At 40.1% G+C, this 19,038-nt stretch overlaps 1 protein-coding gene across 1 annotated transcript in view; it reads right to left on the bottom strand.

The window, feature by feature from the left end:
- Positions 1-19,038, bottom strand: part of CNGB3 (cyclic nucleotide gated channel subunit beta 3) — a 57,627-nt gene that overhangs the window by 11,659 nt on the left and 26,930 nt on the right. Inside the window, exons 7-13 of the mRNA XM_058175098.1 lie at positions 18,834-18,920; positions 17,176-17,240; positions 15,319-15,441; positions 5,516-5,657; positions 4,246-4,405; positions 3,916-4,013; positions 2,264-2,347 (exon numbers count right to left, since the gene is read on the bottom strand). Of these exons, the coding sequence (XP_058031081.1) occupies positions 2,264-2,347; positions 3,916-4,013; positions 4,246-4,405; positions 5,516-5,657; positions 15,319-15,441; positions 17,176-17,240; positions 18,834-18,920 (759 nt within the window). The remainder of the gene's footprint in view (positions 1-2,263; positions 2,348-3,915; positions 4,014-4,245; positions 4,406-5,515; positions 5,658-15,318; positions 15,442-17,175; positions 17,241-18,833; positions 18,921-19,038) is intronic.

Genomic DNA, 19,038 nt, shown 5'->3' with positions numbered 1-19,038 from the left:
CGAACAAACAAGTCAGTTCTAGAGGAGATCAACCCTGACTGCTCTTTAGAAGGCCAGATCCTGAAGATGAAACTGAAATACTTTGGCCACCTAATGAGAAAGAAGGACTCACTGGAGAAGAGCCTAATGCTGGGAAAGATTGAGGGCAAAAGAAGAAGGGGACGATAGAGAACGAGGTGGCTGGATGGAGTCACTGAAGCAGTAGGCATGAGTTTAAATGGACTCCAGAGGATGGTAGAGGACAGGAAGGCCTGGAGGAATGTTGTCCATGGGGTCGCAATGGGTCGGACATGACTTCGCAACTAACAACAACAAAACTATAGGAGTACAATACCACATTAATTTTCTTGGACAGCCAAACAAATTTCAGTATCTTTGACCAATTTAAAATTGTTGAACCTTGAAGACATTGTACTGCAATGGACTTAAACTGTTTTCTATAGGAAGAAGATAGATTCCTCCTTCTATGGTAATAGCTACCTGGTTTAATTAGTATTACTTTGTAATCCATTTTGAGTATGCTTTTGGTGGGTTGGTTTTTATTTTTTTCTTTTGCTAGCCTGTGTTATACATTTAATATTATAACTTGCTTTCCTGAAGATGCATGTATCTGAAATTTTTTTTAAAAAAATATGTTAATTTAATTATAGTGGGGAATGAAGAATTGTTTACAAATGCAGTAATTACTAGGGCTATTATGTCTGGGTTGCAAAAACACTGATGGCTGTTAGAGATGTGGAAAACTCACTTTACTGGTATCTAATATGGACTTTTGCAGGTTAGTTAGGATAACCTAAACAAAACGAAGCTAATGCTTACACTGTAGAAAGAGAAGTGAAGCTGGGTAGCATTTCATTCTTTTCAACACTAACTTTTTATGCCATATGGAAAAATTGGTGGCTCTGAAGCTTAAGATTTGTACCTTGGCTTCAAGTCTTAAACCTGCATTGTCTAAAGACCTCTGAAGAAATATGAATTAATTTGACATCCCTCTTTTGCACTTTCTTGTTAACTGGGAAGATTAACCTTCATGGAGCTTATTCTAATAGAGTAAATCAACTTTTTCCTAATAGATGGAAGTCTACAATAAATATCCATTTAAATTCACCTTCTTTAAGTCTTCAAAGCAAGAACAGAAATAACAAAGCAAACAAATGAAACAATGCACACTCAAAAGTAAATCAGCATTTTAAGTATTTTCCTAATGATCATTTGCATAATTTTCAAGGGGAAATCAAGAATAATCAACCAACCATAGCATCTGCTGTTCCTTGCATATTTACCAGCTCATTTGTGAGCTGATTAGCATTCAAATGAAGCCAATTATACCTGGACAAATAGAACTGAAAATTCTAAGCTTGTGAGATATATATATATATATATATATATATATATATATATATATATATATATATATATATATATATATATATATATATATATATATATTCCAATCAAAGTAATTGAGTGTGCTATAAAAGAAAAATAGCATACAACTGGGACATATCTATCACACACACACACACATATATATATAGTTAGGATGGTCCAGTGCCTTGAATATTTCTTTAGTGCCGATGTTTAACGTGTGTTTTGCTCTGTATAGTAGCTATGGAATACCTATGAATTGGGACTCTACCATGCTGGCTTAGAAATTATATTTCCCCCGCTAATATGCTAGCATCCCAGTAAAAATTATCTTCCCAAAGCTGCTATTTGCTTTTGGAAATATGCTTCCACTGGCATCAGTTGAAGCTTCTTTTCTGTGCCAAGCAGGTGAACAGTAATTTTTCATGGAACCAGAGCCAAAGTTAGGAAACTACCGACCTTGAGCTACTGAATGCATGAATATCACTACTGATTATTCTTGGCAGAACACAGCATATCTGTATCTCAATTTTTTTTCAGATGGCAAATGACAAAGTTTTATAACTCAGCCTCATATGTTCCCCTGGGTATTATAGAGTATTTATGTACAAATTGTGCCCTCAATATTTCACTTCTAATGACATGTGCCAATATATAATTCATATTTAAATACTATACATTCATATTCTTTTTTTAATTATCCTGTAAGTAAAAAAATATCTAATTTTTGGGACCAAGTAAGAAATCTGAGAACATATAGCGATGATCATGCACTGTATTATATACAGTATATATGGTATGTAATTTTAATATTAATTTTATTCAAAATTCAGTTTTGATCCACAGCAGGACTCCTTATTTGTTTTTATTTTTAAAAACAAATAGGTTGCATCACCTTTTTGCACACGAAATCACCAGGTAAATACACAATGGATTTCAATCTCAGCAACATGTCGCATATCATTTGGGATTCACATTCCTGTTTAAAAGGAAAGACAAACCTCTTTCAGGAATATATTTAAGTAAAATTTTATCAGCAATACTAAACAGCAGGCAGCTTCTGGTGGAAAATTTTGGTGGGCTAATATTTCTGAAGGAGCAGAGAGGCATCGTAGTTGGGACTGGATTCATAGAAAATGGATTCATGAAAGAGATGGATTTATAGTTGAATCCATCACCTGTTGGAAGATGGATTGTGACTGGAATAATCTCACTGGATCAAACAGAGATTGTGAGATCTCCATGCATTCTGGACAGCTGCTCCTCATGGATAAACAGCAGAAACAGAAGGTTCTTGAAGTTAGATAAGGAGCTGAGCTGCTGGCAGTGCTGGAATTCCATCTATGCTCACAATTTAAAAAAGAGTTAAAGGAGAATTGGAGGAGATGCAAATGGAGCGCTCAGAAGAAACTACACAAAAAATCACAACAGATGCAATAGGAACTGGAAAAAAGATGATAATGAAACTGGGGCCATGTGGGTATTGATCTTTTCAAAATTTTGGCCTAATTATGGATTACAAAAGTTTAACATGGAATATAAATGAAGCAAAAACTCCTCAAAAGAAGAAAAATATAATTGAAAAAAAATTAAAACTAGATAATTTGTTCCTAGGCAACTAATATCAGGGGGAAAAAAGATGCAAAATATTTGGCCTTTAAAAATTTATCTCTCATTTTCTGTGTGTAGAAAAAAATTAAGTTTTTTAAAAATGTGATTGTATATGTAGTAACTATTTTATGAGACACACAAGCAGGTAAAGTAAAACACTGACAAAAATTTTACTCTTGCGGTTTTTTGTGAGAATCAGACTGAATGATGGAGAACAGCTAGGACACATTGTTGTCCAGTAATTCCAGGTCTTTGCCGCTATTAGATCAAGGTCAGTTGCTACTTCCATGTATCTTGTGTCTTTCCTATCTTAATCTAAGACAACATAAAGAAACAGATGTTTATTAATCTAACTGTTGGAAGTAAAGACTGGAATGGGAAGTGTTCAAGGAATAACTGCTTGCTATATGATATGAGTTAGGCAGGTCTTTCCTTTATTGCCATGGCCTCCAACCTTTTGGGCATGAGGGACCAGTTCCATGGAGAGAGGTTTTTCTGTGACTGGAGGGGGCATGGTTTCATGTGCTGCCTGCATCCTGTGGATGGCGCTTTGCTTGTTTGTGCAGCCTAGTTTCTGATATGCCATGGACCAATGCTGGTCCACGGACTGGGGATTGGGACCCCTGCTTTACTGAGTCTTCTGGATGAATCAGCATCTTACATGACTCTAGTACCATCAGGGTGATGACTCCATGACTCCAATAGCTGCAATATCTCACTCTGATGATCAAATGTATTTGTAGAACCTTTATGGATTGTTCTTATTAAGCCACTGGTTAAGAACTTGATGATCCTCATCAAGCCCATAGTAATTGCTGTAATTTGATTATGTCTGTTGTCCTACAAATTGAATATGCTTGTTATAATTGCTTGCTTTACAAAAAAATAATAATGATCTTGCGATGTTAATTGTTATACTTCCAAAGTTTTACTGACTTTGAACAAATCGACTTTCCGGACAATAGCAAAATTAACATCAGTTGCAATGTCTAGCTGCATTTTTCCAGGCATCTGCTCCAGTAATTCTGATTCATCTGCAAGACAAAATGATAAAAGTTGGTTTATGCTATTGGTGTATACTGAAAAATGAACCCTCCCCCAGTGATTTGAAAAATGGTGATTCATCATATCATCTGAACTGGGTTGTTTAAGTGATATTATTCAGTGATTGTTAGTGCCAACTTTCTATTCCTTTGCAATCAAACCAAATGAAACTGGTATTCCCAAAACAGCAGACTCGGGAAAATGAAACGTTCTGAATTTTACCTAGCATTCCTTGTGAATCCCACGTATACTCATACCATGTTCGAACACGATTCTGAACAAGCCATGAAATTGTGTAAGTATTCATGTAACCAACTGTGTCATCCATACAGGCACGATAATAGTTTTGCCCTGCTGTTGCTGCTCCAATAATATCACGCATCTGCAAATATCAGCCATTATCATTACATGTTATATTATTATAGGTTTTTGCTAACTTAAATTTTTATTTGCAATAAAAATTTCTGTCTATATAGTTTGTACTGGCTTTTCCAAGTTACAGTATTTTTTTTCATGGAATATATTTTAACAGTTTATTAATTCACTAATGGAAAAGAAGGTAATTTAATAAATGGAACAGAGAGATCTGTGATATATTATTTTTTATTTTAACTTCGGTTTTTCTATTTTGGCAGTATTTATTTCCACCACTTTCCCCTTTTCTTTTTTGATTTTAACCTGAAATCTGCATGTGAAGCATATGCACTGCAAGTAAGAGCTCTTTTGTATAACCAAAGTAAAATGTTCTTCACCAGCCTTTGAACTAGCAGAAAACTATGGTATACTGGCCTAAAATTCTTTATCTCTTATGATAATAAGGAATAACCATATTCTTTAAAATCCTTGTCCTGCCACAGGCATGGTATCAGCCAATTGGGCAGTTCTTATTTATTGTCCACAAGACATCATCCAAGAAAGACAAGGCTCTTAGGAAGGAAGTATTTCAACTGCCTTTAGAAGAGACAAGAAACAGTACTATACAACTTTTGTAAAGATATTGAAGATGGAAACAGACCTAGGAAAACTAAGATCTTGGGACTGACAAAGATGTTCAAATCTCAATTGGGTATGCTAAGGGATGTCAATAAGTATTTCAAAGAACCTCAATGAGAATGGAAGGAATATACTATAGCAGAGAAGCCAAAGTTGGAGCATAGTCTATATCAGGGGTGTCAAACTCACATTGTCACAGAGGCATCATCTGATGTATCAGGACTTCCCCATCTTCTCTAAACCGAGCATGGGCGTGGCCAGTGTGTGATGCATCCAGCCTGTGGGCTGGGAATTTGACAGCCCTGGTCTATATATACAAGAAATCCTAATACTAGAACAGAGTAACAGAGTTGGAAGGGACCTTGGAGGTCTTGTAGTCCAACCACTAGAAGATGTTCAGTCTGCACTGTGGTCATTACCAAGTTGGCAGGCCAAAAGAACTGATGGAATGTCTATAGAAATATGGCAAACACAGTAACACAATAATATTTTTGTTTACCTGGCCAATCAAACTGGAGAATACAAAGACGCCTGAGAAAAAATTCGTAAGCTGAAAGATTATTTCAAACAAAGTGACTGGTTCTGGTAGTCCACCAATAGTGATCAAAGTGCGAACAGCCCAGTAGTAACATCTTAGATACCTGTAGATATAAAATAATTGTTGATATCATTATTTTTCTACAGATGGTTGTACTGATTATTAATGTTCAGCATAAGGAATAATGCCTTTTTTCTAAAGCAGTTAATCATGGGAATAATAATTAGGTAATGAAGCACAGAGATTTTCACCACTATTTTGTCTAGATAAAGAGTAAATAAGAAATTGTGTGCCCTATAAGAGTAGCTGTCTAGTTGTACAAATCAGGCACTAAGCATACAACTGATAGTGCAGATATGTGCTAGTCAGTTACATGGATTTAGGATTTTTTGCAAATCAGAATCTAAATTGACCAGGACAAGAAAGGGCTAAGATATTATGACTGGATTTATTAATCAAATTATCATCTCTAAGGCATCAATGGCGACATCAGTTGTGAGGTGCAAGCAAGGGTGAATGCAGCCTGGATGCATTGGCGAGAACTCACCGGTGTTATGTGACAGACGAATGCCAACCTGTCTTAAATCTAAGATTTACAAGACAATCATCTGCCCTGTTGCATTGTATGGCATTGAATGCTGGGCAGCAACAACAGGAACCGAAAGCTATCTCCATGCCATGGAAATGCGAATGCTCCATTGGATATCAGGCATCTCTCTTCTTGACATCACAAATGTCACCATTTGAGAACATTTTGGTGTAGCGCCAATTATAGAGAAGATGACAGAAGGCCGACTCTACTGTCATGGACATGTCCAGAGAGCAGCACCTTCCACCATGGCCAAGACTGCCTACCAAACTAGAAGTCAATGGCCAGCGACCTGGCGGATGTCCAAAACAGAGATAGCAAGACACCATCAAAAAAGATATGAAGCTGCGGGCCAGAGCCCTGGAGATGCAGCTGACCATGCAAAGTGGTGCTCAATGATTCTGAAGTGGACCCTACACTTGCGGAAATATGCTAGGAAGAAGATTTATTAATCAAACTAAGTCATGCTTTCAAATTGGCTTCTAAACTGTGCTTCCAGATTATTTCCAAATCAACCTGCATTCTTCTGGATAAACTCTTAGGAAGCTGCCCAAGTCACACTGTGACTGAGCTCATACACATACAAAGCCGAAGTTTGTTTTAATCATAGCTTGTTAAATTAATACTGCAACATGCCAAACCATAAACAAGTGTACAAATCATACTGAGTTCACATAATCAAAGAAACTATGTTATTGACTTATGTGCTGTGTGAATGTAGCCAATGTGATTGATATCTTTAAATACCTGCAGAATAGCCAAGTAAACAATGGAGCAAAGTTATGTAACAGAAAATGTATATCACACACTGCTTACAGTATTAGTTGACTGAATTTAATATTTCTATTCCTAGAAAAGCAGATGGGAAGAATGAGATAAAACAATAAATGATAGAAAAAAACACCCTGTTCATGTAGCATGAAATACAGTGGTCCTGTCTGTGTGATAAACTAGCCAATAGGACAGGTGCTTTGTCAGAGAAGACACAACTCCTGCTTCCCACAAGATAATTTCTTAATAGAAGGGACCTAGACCAGGGGTCTGTAAACTTGGCTCTTTTAAGACTTGTGGACTTCAACTCCCAGAGTTCCTCAGCCAGCTTTGCTGGCTGAGGAACTCTGGGAATTGAAATCCACAAGTCTTAAAAGAGCCAAGTTGTCAGGCCTGGAAACCATACTAGGCCGTAGGTTTCCAGACGCTGCCACATTTCTCCCCTGAGGGGAAGAAGGGGGGTTGAGGGCAGGGGTGAAATCTAAAAATTTTCCCTACCGGTTCTGTGGGTGTGGCTTAATTGGTGGGCGTGGCTTGGTGGTCAGATGGCTTGGTGGATGTGGCCAATAACAACAAATAATAAAAATAATAAACAAAGTATAAAAAACAATAAGAGTACCAAAAACCAACTTTCACACTTTACACATACACAACACAACACAACTGACTCACACACAATGTAAAAGCAGCTGCACTTCACACTTCATACAGCCACAAAAAGCTCAAAAACAACTTTCACACTTCACACACACACAACACAACACGACTCACACACAATGTAAAAGCAGCTGCACTTCACACTTCACATAACCATAAAAAGCTCAAAAACCAACTTTCACACTTTACACACACACAACACAACTGACTCACACACAATGTAAAAGCAGCTGCACTTCACACTTCACACAGCCACAAAAAGCTGAAAAACCAACTTTCACACTTTACACACACACACCTAACACACACACACACACACAATATGCCACATACAGCTTTCTGAGATTTTGTGTGTTTGTGTAGTTAGAGTGAAACACTACAGAAACACACCAAATCTCAGAAAGCTGCACAAATATTTTATTTTATTATTTTATTTTATTTTATTTTTATTGTGGACTTCAAATCCCAGAGTTCCTCAGCCAGCAAATCCAGCCAGTTGATCACCGAGGAAATAGATTAGCTGAGCGATTGATTCTGTCTAGCTGCAACTGAAACTGCTTTCGGGCTGGAAAGAGAGCCATGCGTTCATCAGTAATCAGGTAAATGCCTTAGAATCTCTACTCTTACTTGTAGGAAACATGTTTTCTACAAGTAAGAGTACAAGTAAGATTCTGCTCTTTTTTACTTTTAAAGGCCTATTTCGGCTGAAGCAAAACCGGCTTTTAAAAGTAAAAAAAAAAAAAAACCTCTGCTGATGGTGTGGCTCAGCAGAAGCAGGGGGGCGGGGCCAGGGATTTTCGCTACCGGTCCTCCGAACCAGCCGCCGCCATCACTACCGGATCACGCGATCCCGTCCGATCTGGGAGCATTTCACCCCTGGTTGAGGGGTATGGTAACATTCTTCAAGCGGTCAAGGTTGGATTGTGTTCACATCTGCAGAAGGAGTGGCAAGAAGAGGTTTCGAATAAAGTGGAAGAACATTGGACCATATGACCGGCAAAGGGGTTGGGGGAGTGGGACTCTTGGGGTTTGTATAACTGGGAAAAGAATCCGGAAGTTTCAGTTTTGGAATTTCACTCATCGTGTGCCAGTTTCCTTCTGCTAGTAAAGAACTTTGAAAGACAATGGCTTCAGAGGGTTTTTTTATGCAGAAGAAGTTTTTCTGGAACCCTGTCATTATTCCAAGATTTCTGTCTAGTTTGCAGACCCCTGACCTACACCACATTGTCCCTGCTAGATATGGTGGGATGAACAAAGACTATGAGGCAGGTGGTCCTCCAAGTACCTGAACCCTGTGCTATGTGGAGCTTTATATGTTACGAGTATGTTACAACCAGCACCTTGACTTGCACCCAGACGCTCACTGGTAACCACTGTAGCTCAAGGGTCAGAGGTACCATGTAGGTGTGTAGCAAAGTGCCCAAATTTCCTACCATGCTGCATTCTGGACCAGTTGTAGCTTCAAGAGCAACCAAATATAGAGTGTATTATAGTAATCAAGTCAGCTAGCAACTAATACATGAGTTATTGTGAGTATGGCCTCCCAATAGAGAAACAGATTTTAATTTAATTTCATGCCACTCATCTCATAAACGTGACTATATGAGCTTATATTGTGTATTTTACACATTACACAATGTGTAAAATACACAGTATAAAAATTAAAACACATAGCAGCTGAGCATCACAAAAACAACTGTCGAGAAAGCCAAGAGACAGGCTACATCACACACTCAGGGCTCTAGGCCTAGGTTTGGGGGCCTTGTTACAAGCTAACAGGATCAGGGCTAGTCTAATCTCAGGTGGCATGGTGTTTCATAAGGTAGGCATTATGGCAGAAATGGTCTCTTCCAAGACACCCATAGTCAATAGGACCTGCCAATCTAGGTTGTAGAAAAGTTCTTTAGTCATATCTATTAGCTGATAAATTAGAAGCAGGTGTGAATGCAGAAAGATCCCCCCCAAATTATATACCTGTGTATTTGAGGAGTTACTACCAAATTCAGAGATAAAAATAGCAAATCTCTGGATCCAGGGACTTCAGAATTATACTATTTCTCTGGATCCAGTAGTTTTAGACTTCCCCAGGTTGCAATCTTGCAAATCTAATTGTGCTTTACTTCTCATTTCCCTATTCTCCCTTACATCGGGGTGGGCTGCTGGGGTTTTGCAGGGGTTCAGGAGAACCTCTAGCTAACATTCTGTGCAGTTTAAAGAACCCCAAATCCCACTCCTGGCTGGCCCTACCCTGCCCACCCTACCCCTCCCAGGAGTCTCCACGTGGCCCTTTTTGGATGCAGGTAAGTGCAGGGCATGTGTGGAGGCTTGGGGAGAGCAAAAAACGGGCCTACTGGATGATTGGGAAGGCTGGAAACAGGCCCTTTTCCGGCGTCCAGAGGGCCTCTGGAGCCCAGGGAGGGCAAAAATTCCCCCTTGCCATGGTGCAGGAGGCTGCCTAGGTCACGCCCACCATGGCCACACCCACCTAGCAACCGGGCAGAGAACCTCGTGCTAAAAGTTTTGAAGCCCACCCTTACATTCCTGTGAAATGAGTTTCCTGAAACTAAGGAAGTGTTTATCTGAGCTTTTTGCTCCCTTCCTCAGATTGTTTTGGGCTTGAGTCATGCTGCTCACTGTGTAGCTTTGAGAATGGATCTTGCTTATCTCTCTCAAGATCATCTTGTTTATGCTCTACAAAATGGCACCCTGTGTACTTATATTACTTGAGTGTTCCCACAGGGTGTTGTACAAGCATGATTTCTAAGCTCTCAGATTCTTCACTTGCAGGCTCTGCATTTTGCGTGCTTTTACTGAATTTTCAGAATAGCTTGATCAGCTGCAGATGTCTGACATTCACAGACAGTAAGACACAAGCCTTGAGATTGAAGTCGTCTTTGGACATTTCCATAGAAACTATTCACTTTCTTAGAAATATATACTTCAGAGCAGGGGTCTCCAACCTTGGCAACTTTAAGACTGGTGGACTTCAACTCCCAGAATCCCTCAGCCAGTAAGGCTGGTTGAGGAATTCTGGGAGTTAAAGTCCACCAGTCTGTTCTGTCTCCTTCCCCACTTCAGACCCACAAGCTGGCCTACAGCCAGTGGATTCACGGCTCTTATCAGTCATGGCAGAGAAATTGCAGCTGCCTGCCAAAGTTCAAACAAATGACTCACATAGCAAGACTTTCAGCTCTTTTTGAAACGGTTCAGTTAAACTTTGCTTCCCGTGGAGTGAGAGCAGTCCCAAAGCTCCTTATATATCCTGTGGGGTGGGGCTCCTGCCCTCCCTTCCTTTTGATGACGCCACCTCTTAATCTTCTGAAGCGCAGGTCAAGCCAAGCTTGATTATTATTATCAGCTGGGTCTGGAGGTGTAGCCTGGGGAAGGGAGGAATCAGGGGATGATGGCCTCATTACGTCCTCCAACTGGTCTGGTTCTGGCTCCTGGAGCCGAGCCAAAGGAACCAATGCTTCCGAGGTAAGCCTTAATGGCCCTTCCCCCTCACTCACTTTCGGGCATGGGGCCAGGTTCGGGGGCTGGAGTCACAACACAGTCTTAAAGTTGCCAAGGTTGGAGACCCCTGTGTCAGGCCTGGAAACCATATTAGACTTTAGGGTTCCAGACGCTGCCACATTTTTCCCCTGAGGGGAGGAAGGGGGACTGAGGGGTATGGTAACATTCTTCAAGCGGTCAAGGTCGGATGGTGTTCACATCTGCAGGAAGAGTGGCAAGAAGATATTCGAATGAACTGGGAGAACATGGGACCATGTGACCATCAAAGGGGTCAGGGGGGTGGGACTCTTGGGGTTTGTATAACTGGGAAAAGAATCCAGAAATTCAGTTTTGGAATTTCACTCATCGTGTGCCAGTTTCCTCATGCTAGTAAAGATCTCTTAAAGACAATGGCTTCTGAGGTTTTTTTTTATGCAGAAGAGGTTTTTCTGGAACCTTGACATTATTCCAAAACTCCTAACTTTCTTTTGCTAATGGTACCCTCTCCTCCACTCAGAGGGGGCCCGTTAGGGGGGTGCTGGGCCCCAGCCTCCGCAACCTCCACAGCGGTGCAAAGACCCAGTGAAGATGGAACAGCAGCTATCTGAAAGCATGGATGCAGCACAGAAACTTGAATCTAACAATTTAGTTGAAATCACTGACTTCCCATCGGAAGATATGACTCAAAAGCCCGAAGTGGTAGAGCCTGCTTGTCAGCTTGGAGCACGGCCCAAAGACTCCGATTCATGGGTAAGCTGTCGTTCAAACATTTCCCCGGGGCGGAATGGAGAGCCCCCTCCCTCTTCTCAACCTCACTGGAGGACAGTAAAACCCGGAGAATCAGGAGAGTCACTGGATTGGGACCTGAGAAACCCCCTGAAATCCCAGTCCCTATTAGACCTCCCTGAAACTTTTGAGCGTTTGGAAGTGAGGTCTCGTATAAGCTCAGCTCACCCAACTCGAGAGCCTTTAGCTCAGCCTAAATTCACCTTCCCTCCCACCAGAGAGGGAGAAATTACTGAAGCTCAAAGCCGTTCCGATGAACGCAGGAGGACCTCCCTTCCCTCCTTCAGACGGCAGGGAGTTCAGGCAGCACCAGGGACTTGGGGGGAATCGCAACTCCCCCCTCCAATTGACTTTTCCCTCCAACAGAGGCCTACGCTGCCTCCAGCTGCTTCTATTCCTCCTGGCTGGGCATTTTATCCTGGACAAGGGTTGATCCAGTACCAATGGCAACCAGCCAGTTCAGCACCTTTCTTTCCTGGGGGCCCCAGGCCGAGATTTGCCTCGCAAGCTGAAGCATTTCAAGGACTTCCTTCTCAGCAGCCAGGGGGAATTCCACCCCCCTTCACAACTCAGCAACCAGCCACAACAGCAACGGCCGTCCCCCAAATCCTTCTTCAACCGCAAGCAGGCCAGCTAAACCCACCTGCATCCCCTCACCCAACCCCTCCCCCTTTCAAACCAACCTTTGATGGGAATCCACACCACCTGGCTTACTTTCTCAGCAGAATTGAGGCTTACGTTGAACAATATATACATCAATACCCATCAGAAAGAAGCCTAATCAACGCCATCTCGGATGGTATGAACGTGGGGCTAGCCTCAGAATGGATAGCTCAACTACCCAATGGTGAGTGCACCCATTCCTCCATTTGCTATCAAAGTAAACTTAGTAATTCCAGGGGGAGGGGCCAAAAAAGATGTAGAGGCTATTGTGGACACAGGATGCACCAGATGCCTAATTTCAACCTCTACGGTTGCCCAACTCTGTATAAAAACATTTCCCTTAAAACACCCAATTAAATTCCACCAAGTAGATGGAACCTTGATTGGTGGCGTTCCAGCGACCCAAGTCACACAACTGGTTCGCTTAGAAATTTGAGCCCATCATGAACTTATAAGATTCATAGTAATTCCCAAGATGTCAGAATCCATCATCCTGGGTTTAGCTTGGCTGGACAAATGGGAACCCACAATCAAATGGGAGGATGGATTCAGGAAAATTATATGGACTTTCAGACCCTTAGACCCAATTCCCCCTATCGAAAAAAAAACCCTTATCCAAAATGACCACCAGAGGGAACCAACAACCACCATATCCAATCCATCTCCTAATGAACCACGCATCCCTAAACCATACATGGATTTATCAGAAGTTTTTAGCGAGGATGAATGTAACCTCTTACCCCCCCACCGACAAACTGATTGCGCAATTGAATTGCACCCGGGGGCAAAATTACCAAAACCCAAAATGTATTCAATGACACCAGCCGAAATGTCTGAACTAAGAAAATACATTGACACTAACCTAGCCAGAGGGTTCATTGAACCAGCAAAATCACCTGTAGCTGCGCAATGTCAAGGTTCCAGAAAAACCTCTTCTGCATAAAAAAAAACTCAGAAGCCATTGTCTTTAAGAGATCTTTATTAGCATGAGGAAACTGGCACACGATGAGTGAAATTCCAAAACTGAATTTCCGGATTCTTTTCCCAGTTATACAAACCCCAAGAGTCCCACCCCCCTGACCCCTTTGATGGTCACATGGTCCCACGTTCTCCCAGTTCATTCGAATATCTTCTTGCCACTCTTCCTGCAGATGTGAACACCATCCGACCTTGACCGCTTGAAGAATGTTACCATACCCCTCAGCCCCCCTTCCTCCCCTCAGGGGAAAATGTGGCAGCGTCTGGAACCCTAAAGTCTAATATGGTTTCCAGGCCTGACAGGCGTCCCCCCTTGGAAAAGAAGCTATATCCTAGGAAAGAAAACAAAGAGTCGATAAAGAAGAGTGTCAGTGGTCCACACTTCCCTTCTACCCCCCCCCTCTCCAAGAGGTTTCCCCATTGTAAAAATTATTAATCCCGCTACCGTCCAACTCAAGCTCCCTCGAATGTTGGGGAAAATACACCCGGTATTCCATACCAGCTTATTAAAACCTGCTAGACAGTCTGGTCTAAGACCTCAACCTGCCGCTCCCCCACCACCCTTGATAATCCAAGGTGAAACCCACTATGAAATCAAGAAAATCCTTGACTCTAGACTATATAGAGGTCAATTACAATATTTAGTCCACTGGAAGGGATATCCATTATCTGAATCTACTTGGGTCAAAAGTTGGAAAGTAAATGCGGACAATTTGATTAAACAATTTCATGACACTTTCCCTGACAAACCTAAAAAACCTCTTGGAGAGGGGAGGGGGGGTAGAAGGGAAGTGTGGACCACTGACACTCTTCTTTATCGACTCTTTGTTTTCTTTCCTAGGATATAGCTTCTTTTCCAAGGGGGGACGCCTGTCAGGCCTGGAAACCATATTAGACTTTAGGGTTCCAGACGCTGCCACATTTTTCCCCTGAGGGGAGGAAGGGGGGCTGAGGGGTATGGTAATATTCTTCAAGCGGTCAAGGTCGGATGGTGTTCACATCTGCAGGAAGAGTGGCAAGAAGATATTTGAATGAACTGGGAGAACGTGGGTCCATGTGACCATCAAAGGGGTCAGGGGGGTGGGACTCTTGGGGTTTGTATAACTGGGAAAAGAATCCGGAAATTCAGTTTTGGAATTTCACTCATCGTGTGCCAGTTTCCTCATGCTAGTAAAGATCTCTTAAAGACAATGGCTTCTGAGTTTTTTTTATGCAGAAGAGGTTTTTCTGGAACCTTGACACCCTGCTTCAGAACATGTTATCCTCACTTCATCTCTCCCATTCATTTGTTTCAGTTTTCCTTTTGTGAATTTATTTATGATATGTCACCTCTTCCCTAGTCACTTCAAGCAGTCAATTACAATAAATACTGTTATCTTCCACAGGACATTATCTTTTTTTTAAGAACATGTTTGCATATGACCTTCACCGTAAGTAAAGAAGTGGTGGAATTAGATCCTATGAAGCCTCTTAAAAGGAAAGATATTGTCTCTTACGATCTGAATTATTTATTGCAGTTGGACTTCTTTGATCTTTTCCAAGTGGTAATTTTCTTATCGCCCAAGATTTCTTTACACAATGAGTCAGTTTAATTTATGAAGCTATGTGATGGCTAAATGATTGAGGAAAAAGATGAAATCATTAAAGAAATAATCAACATTCACTGATAAAATGAACCCGGATGCTAACATTCACTATACCAGTCTTCCATATAATAAGCACATTTTACTGCTATTAAAACTGGAGCTAAAGTTTACTAGTGGAAACACTTATGAATGTTTAGCATTTAATTAAGATTACAGGGGAAATGTAACACAAAACTACTTGCATGTTTCCTTTGCCATCATACACCCATTTGGTACTACCAATTCCTTCGTAGGATGAAGCCCAGTAATATAAGCATGCATTAATATGCAAGGCAAACAACAGGTATCCAATAGTTCGAATAACCCTGTGAAAAAAAGAAAGACCCAAAGTTTATATAAGTTCTGATATGTATTTTTTTTCTGGGTATGCCCTTTCTTAGGAAATTTTGATTTTGGTCAATGGCAAAACTGATACCCACCCAATATTAACAGGACCGAAAATAAGCTGCTAATCTATTTTACTCTTTTAAAATTCAATCGAGGTGGGTTGCTACTGGTTCACCCCAGTTCGGGCGAACTGATAGAGGCGGCAGTGGGAGGCTCTACCCATCCACCCAGACATCATCAAAAACTCTCTGCCAATGCCCAGAACCTTCTGTGCATGCGCAGAAGTGCTGCACGCTCACGAAGCAAGTGCGCACACACCCACGTACTCCCGATAGCAAACTGGTAGCGCTGGGATTTGAATCCCACTAGTAAATTCAATAGTGAATTTAACTGGTCTAGGGACACTGGTGAATTATGTTTCCTGTAGGATAACACACCGACTAATTAAATTTACATTGAATATTTGGAAATAAACATTTGTTTTCATGAAATAATATTTGGCAGAAACTGGTGATGTTAAAATCAGAAATCCCCAGACTAGAGAGAATTGAAATAAAGCTGTCTCCCAAGAACATTGTTCGTGGAAAGGCAGTCTGGTCTGATGGTTAAGGCACTGGGCTAGAAAGCGGGAAACTGCTGAGTTCAAGTCCTGCCTTAGCCATGAAAACTAGATGTCTTTGGGCCAGTCATTCTCTCTCAGCCCAACACAATTCACAGGCTTCTTGTTATGGGGAAAATAGGAGAAGAATGATGTGGTTTGCTGCTTTCTGCTATTTGTAAAAACAATAAAGGTGGGATACAAATAAATAAATTAGATAAATTGTCAAGCCCTACGTGGTTGACAAATTCAGGCAGAAACACTGATTTCAAAAATCAGCATATTTAATGTGCTAGTCAGAGCAAAAACATAACCTTGAAGACTGAAAGAGTACCTACCTAGGCAGATTTACAGTAAGTCAATTAAGTTAGAGTCTCCTTCAAATACTTTCTTCCCATACCCCTAAATCTAGGCTGTGTTGCTGCTTTTCAGTCAAAACTACCTTAACTGTTTTTACAATAGCTGGAGTAGTCAATCAAAATTCTAACCAAGGATCTTTTGGCACAGATATGTGGGAAGAAAAATGAAATAATTAATACACATACAGAGAGACACATTTCTGAATGAACAATAAATCCTTTTGTTGTGTGAAATAAAGTTTGTTTCTAGCAAAGTTTTGTCTGAGAGTCTTATGCTAAGACTAGCCAAGCCCAGGTATGAAACCTGAAAGATTTTGCTAAGTATTGTAGATTTCATTACATCACACCGGGACTTAATTCTGCTAAGATAAATATTGTTCATTTAAATGTCAAAATCTAGATTTCCCACAAGACTCTAGACCAGGGGTGTCCAAACTTGGCCCTTTGGAGAGTGGTGGACTTCAACTCCCAGAATTCCCCAGCCAGCATGAGCTATAAATTTAAGCAAGTTGCTAGTTGGAGAATTCTGGGAGTTGAAGTCCACCACTCTCCAAAGGGCCAAGTTTGGACACCCCTGCTCTAGACTTTATAACATGTTCCATGGGACTGCATGAATTTATCCATTATGGATTGCAGATAAAACTGCAGAAAACTATAGAAAACTGCATCTTCCTCCTCATCCTCATCATTCCAAAATATTAAAATATTTCTGAAAACTATATTACGTGAGATACTATAACACGGGTAACACATACCTGTAGATGTATGCTTTATCCATTATTGCCTCTAACTTGTCATTGAATTCAAAGAATGTGAGATACTGAATATAAAACAAGAAAAAGTAAAACCATCTCTATAATGCATTTTTGTCACAAATTGCCCACCTATTCCCTTTTCTATAGGGGAGGTGATGATTTTTTTTCTCTGATAGCATATTAGTATTTTTGACAGTATTATTGTATTCAGTTAACCAAACTTTCTTGACTAAGTTTTGCTGATTATATTTATTCATTACTTGATTTCTATATAATTAGCTTTTTGAAAGAGAGATAATTGTCTGTATAACTTCTTTTTAAACTTTGCAAATTAAAGGGCATCTTTAATCCATTAATTTGAAATTAAATTAGATAAACAGATCATGAGTCAGGACACCTCTCACCCCCAAAAGTGCAAAGAGTCTAAAAATCATGAATAAGTACTTAATTTGCAGTATTTACATAATGAAATCATCTTAAATTTGCCCTTGACCTCTTCTGTGGATGCCCATGCCTATCTTTCCTGTTGTTTTTTAAAGTTTTATTTATTCATTTATTTTTAAAGGAAACCGATATATTGCAGATATGCAATATCAGTCACAGCTATTATACTTTACAGGAATAGTTTTGGGAACCACAAGCATTCTAAGAAAATAGAAATAGTAAGTGGTTATACCCACATGCATTTTCATTCCCTCCTCAAAACACAAACAGGCAAACAATGAAAATCAAAGATAAATAGATTTGTAGAAAGCATTCTAGGACAGAAATTTCTCAGCAGCAATTTTGTAAATAGGCAGTTCCTAAAGGGAGACGTGGTGGCTCAGTGGCTAAGACGCTAAGATTGTTGACTGAAAGGTTGGCAGTTCAGCAGTTTGAATCCCTAGTGCCATGTAATGGGGTGAGCTCCCGTTACTTGTCCCAGCTTCTGCCAACCTAGCAGTTTTAAAACATGTAAAAAGTGCAAGTAGAAAAATAGGGACCACCTTGGGAAGGTAACAGCGTTCCATGAGCCTTTGGCATTTAGTCCTGCCGGCCACATGACCACGGAGACGTCTTCGGACAACGCTGGCTCTTCGGCTTTGAAATGGAGATGAGCACCACCCCCTAGAGTCAGGAACAACTAGCACATATGTGCAAGGTGAACCTTTACCTTTACCTAAAGGTAATAAAATGTGGTCTACATGCCAAATTTACTAATTAGCCTAAAGTAGTGTTTCTCAACCTTTTCAAATTTAAGATATGTGGACTTCAACTCCCAGAATTCCCTAGTCAGTCCACACATCTTAAAGCTGACCGAATTGAAAAACTCTAATTTAAAAAGAATGTCTTTGTATAAGTATAAATCTAATTGAACACAGTGAGACCTATTTTTAGTTAAGCTTGCATACAATTACATTTATACTGTTATAATGTTAATTCATAAAATAAATGTCTCCTATTCTAGTGTTCAACATTAGTGTATAAGCTTTTAAAATTGATTCAGAACTGAAAGAAATGAATGAACTTTTTCTCAAAGAAAAATACTTGAAATCTATAGTTAGAAAGTATATGGCATGTTTTTATTTTGAATCCATCTCATCCCCAATGTGATCAATAAACCATAAGGAATATGAGTTTTATCCCAGGATTAAGAGTAATAGATAATCTCTTCTTACCTTCATTATCCTGTTTACTCTAAATATTGCACTGATTCCAAATATAACGTATAAAACATCAAATGGAATTACTGAAAATAAATCAAGCTGGTGAAGCAAACAATTCAGTTAGTCTTGCTTAAATTAATATGATACTTGTATTAAAAATTACTCAAAGTTAATTTGACTTATTGAATTGTGAATATTTGTCAGAAATGTGTCTAAT

This window comes from Ahaetulla prasina, chromosome 3, assembly GCF_028640845.1.
Source record: "Ahaetulla prasina isolate Xishuangbanna chromosome 3, ASM2864084v1, whole genome shotgun sequence".
Taxonomy (NCBI): domain Eukaryota; kingdom Metazoa; phylum Chordata; class Lepidosauria; order Squamata; family Colubridae; genus Ahaetulla; species Ahaetulla prasina.
The sequence above is the reverse complement of the archived record's forward strand: the minus strand, read 5'-3'. Positions and strand labels throughout refer to the sequence as shown.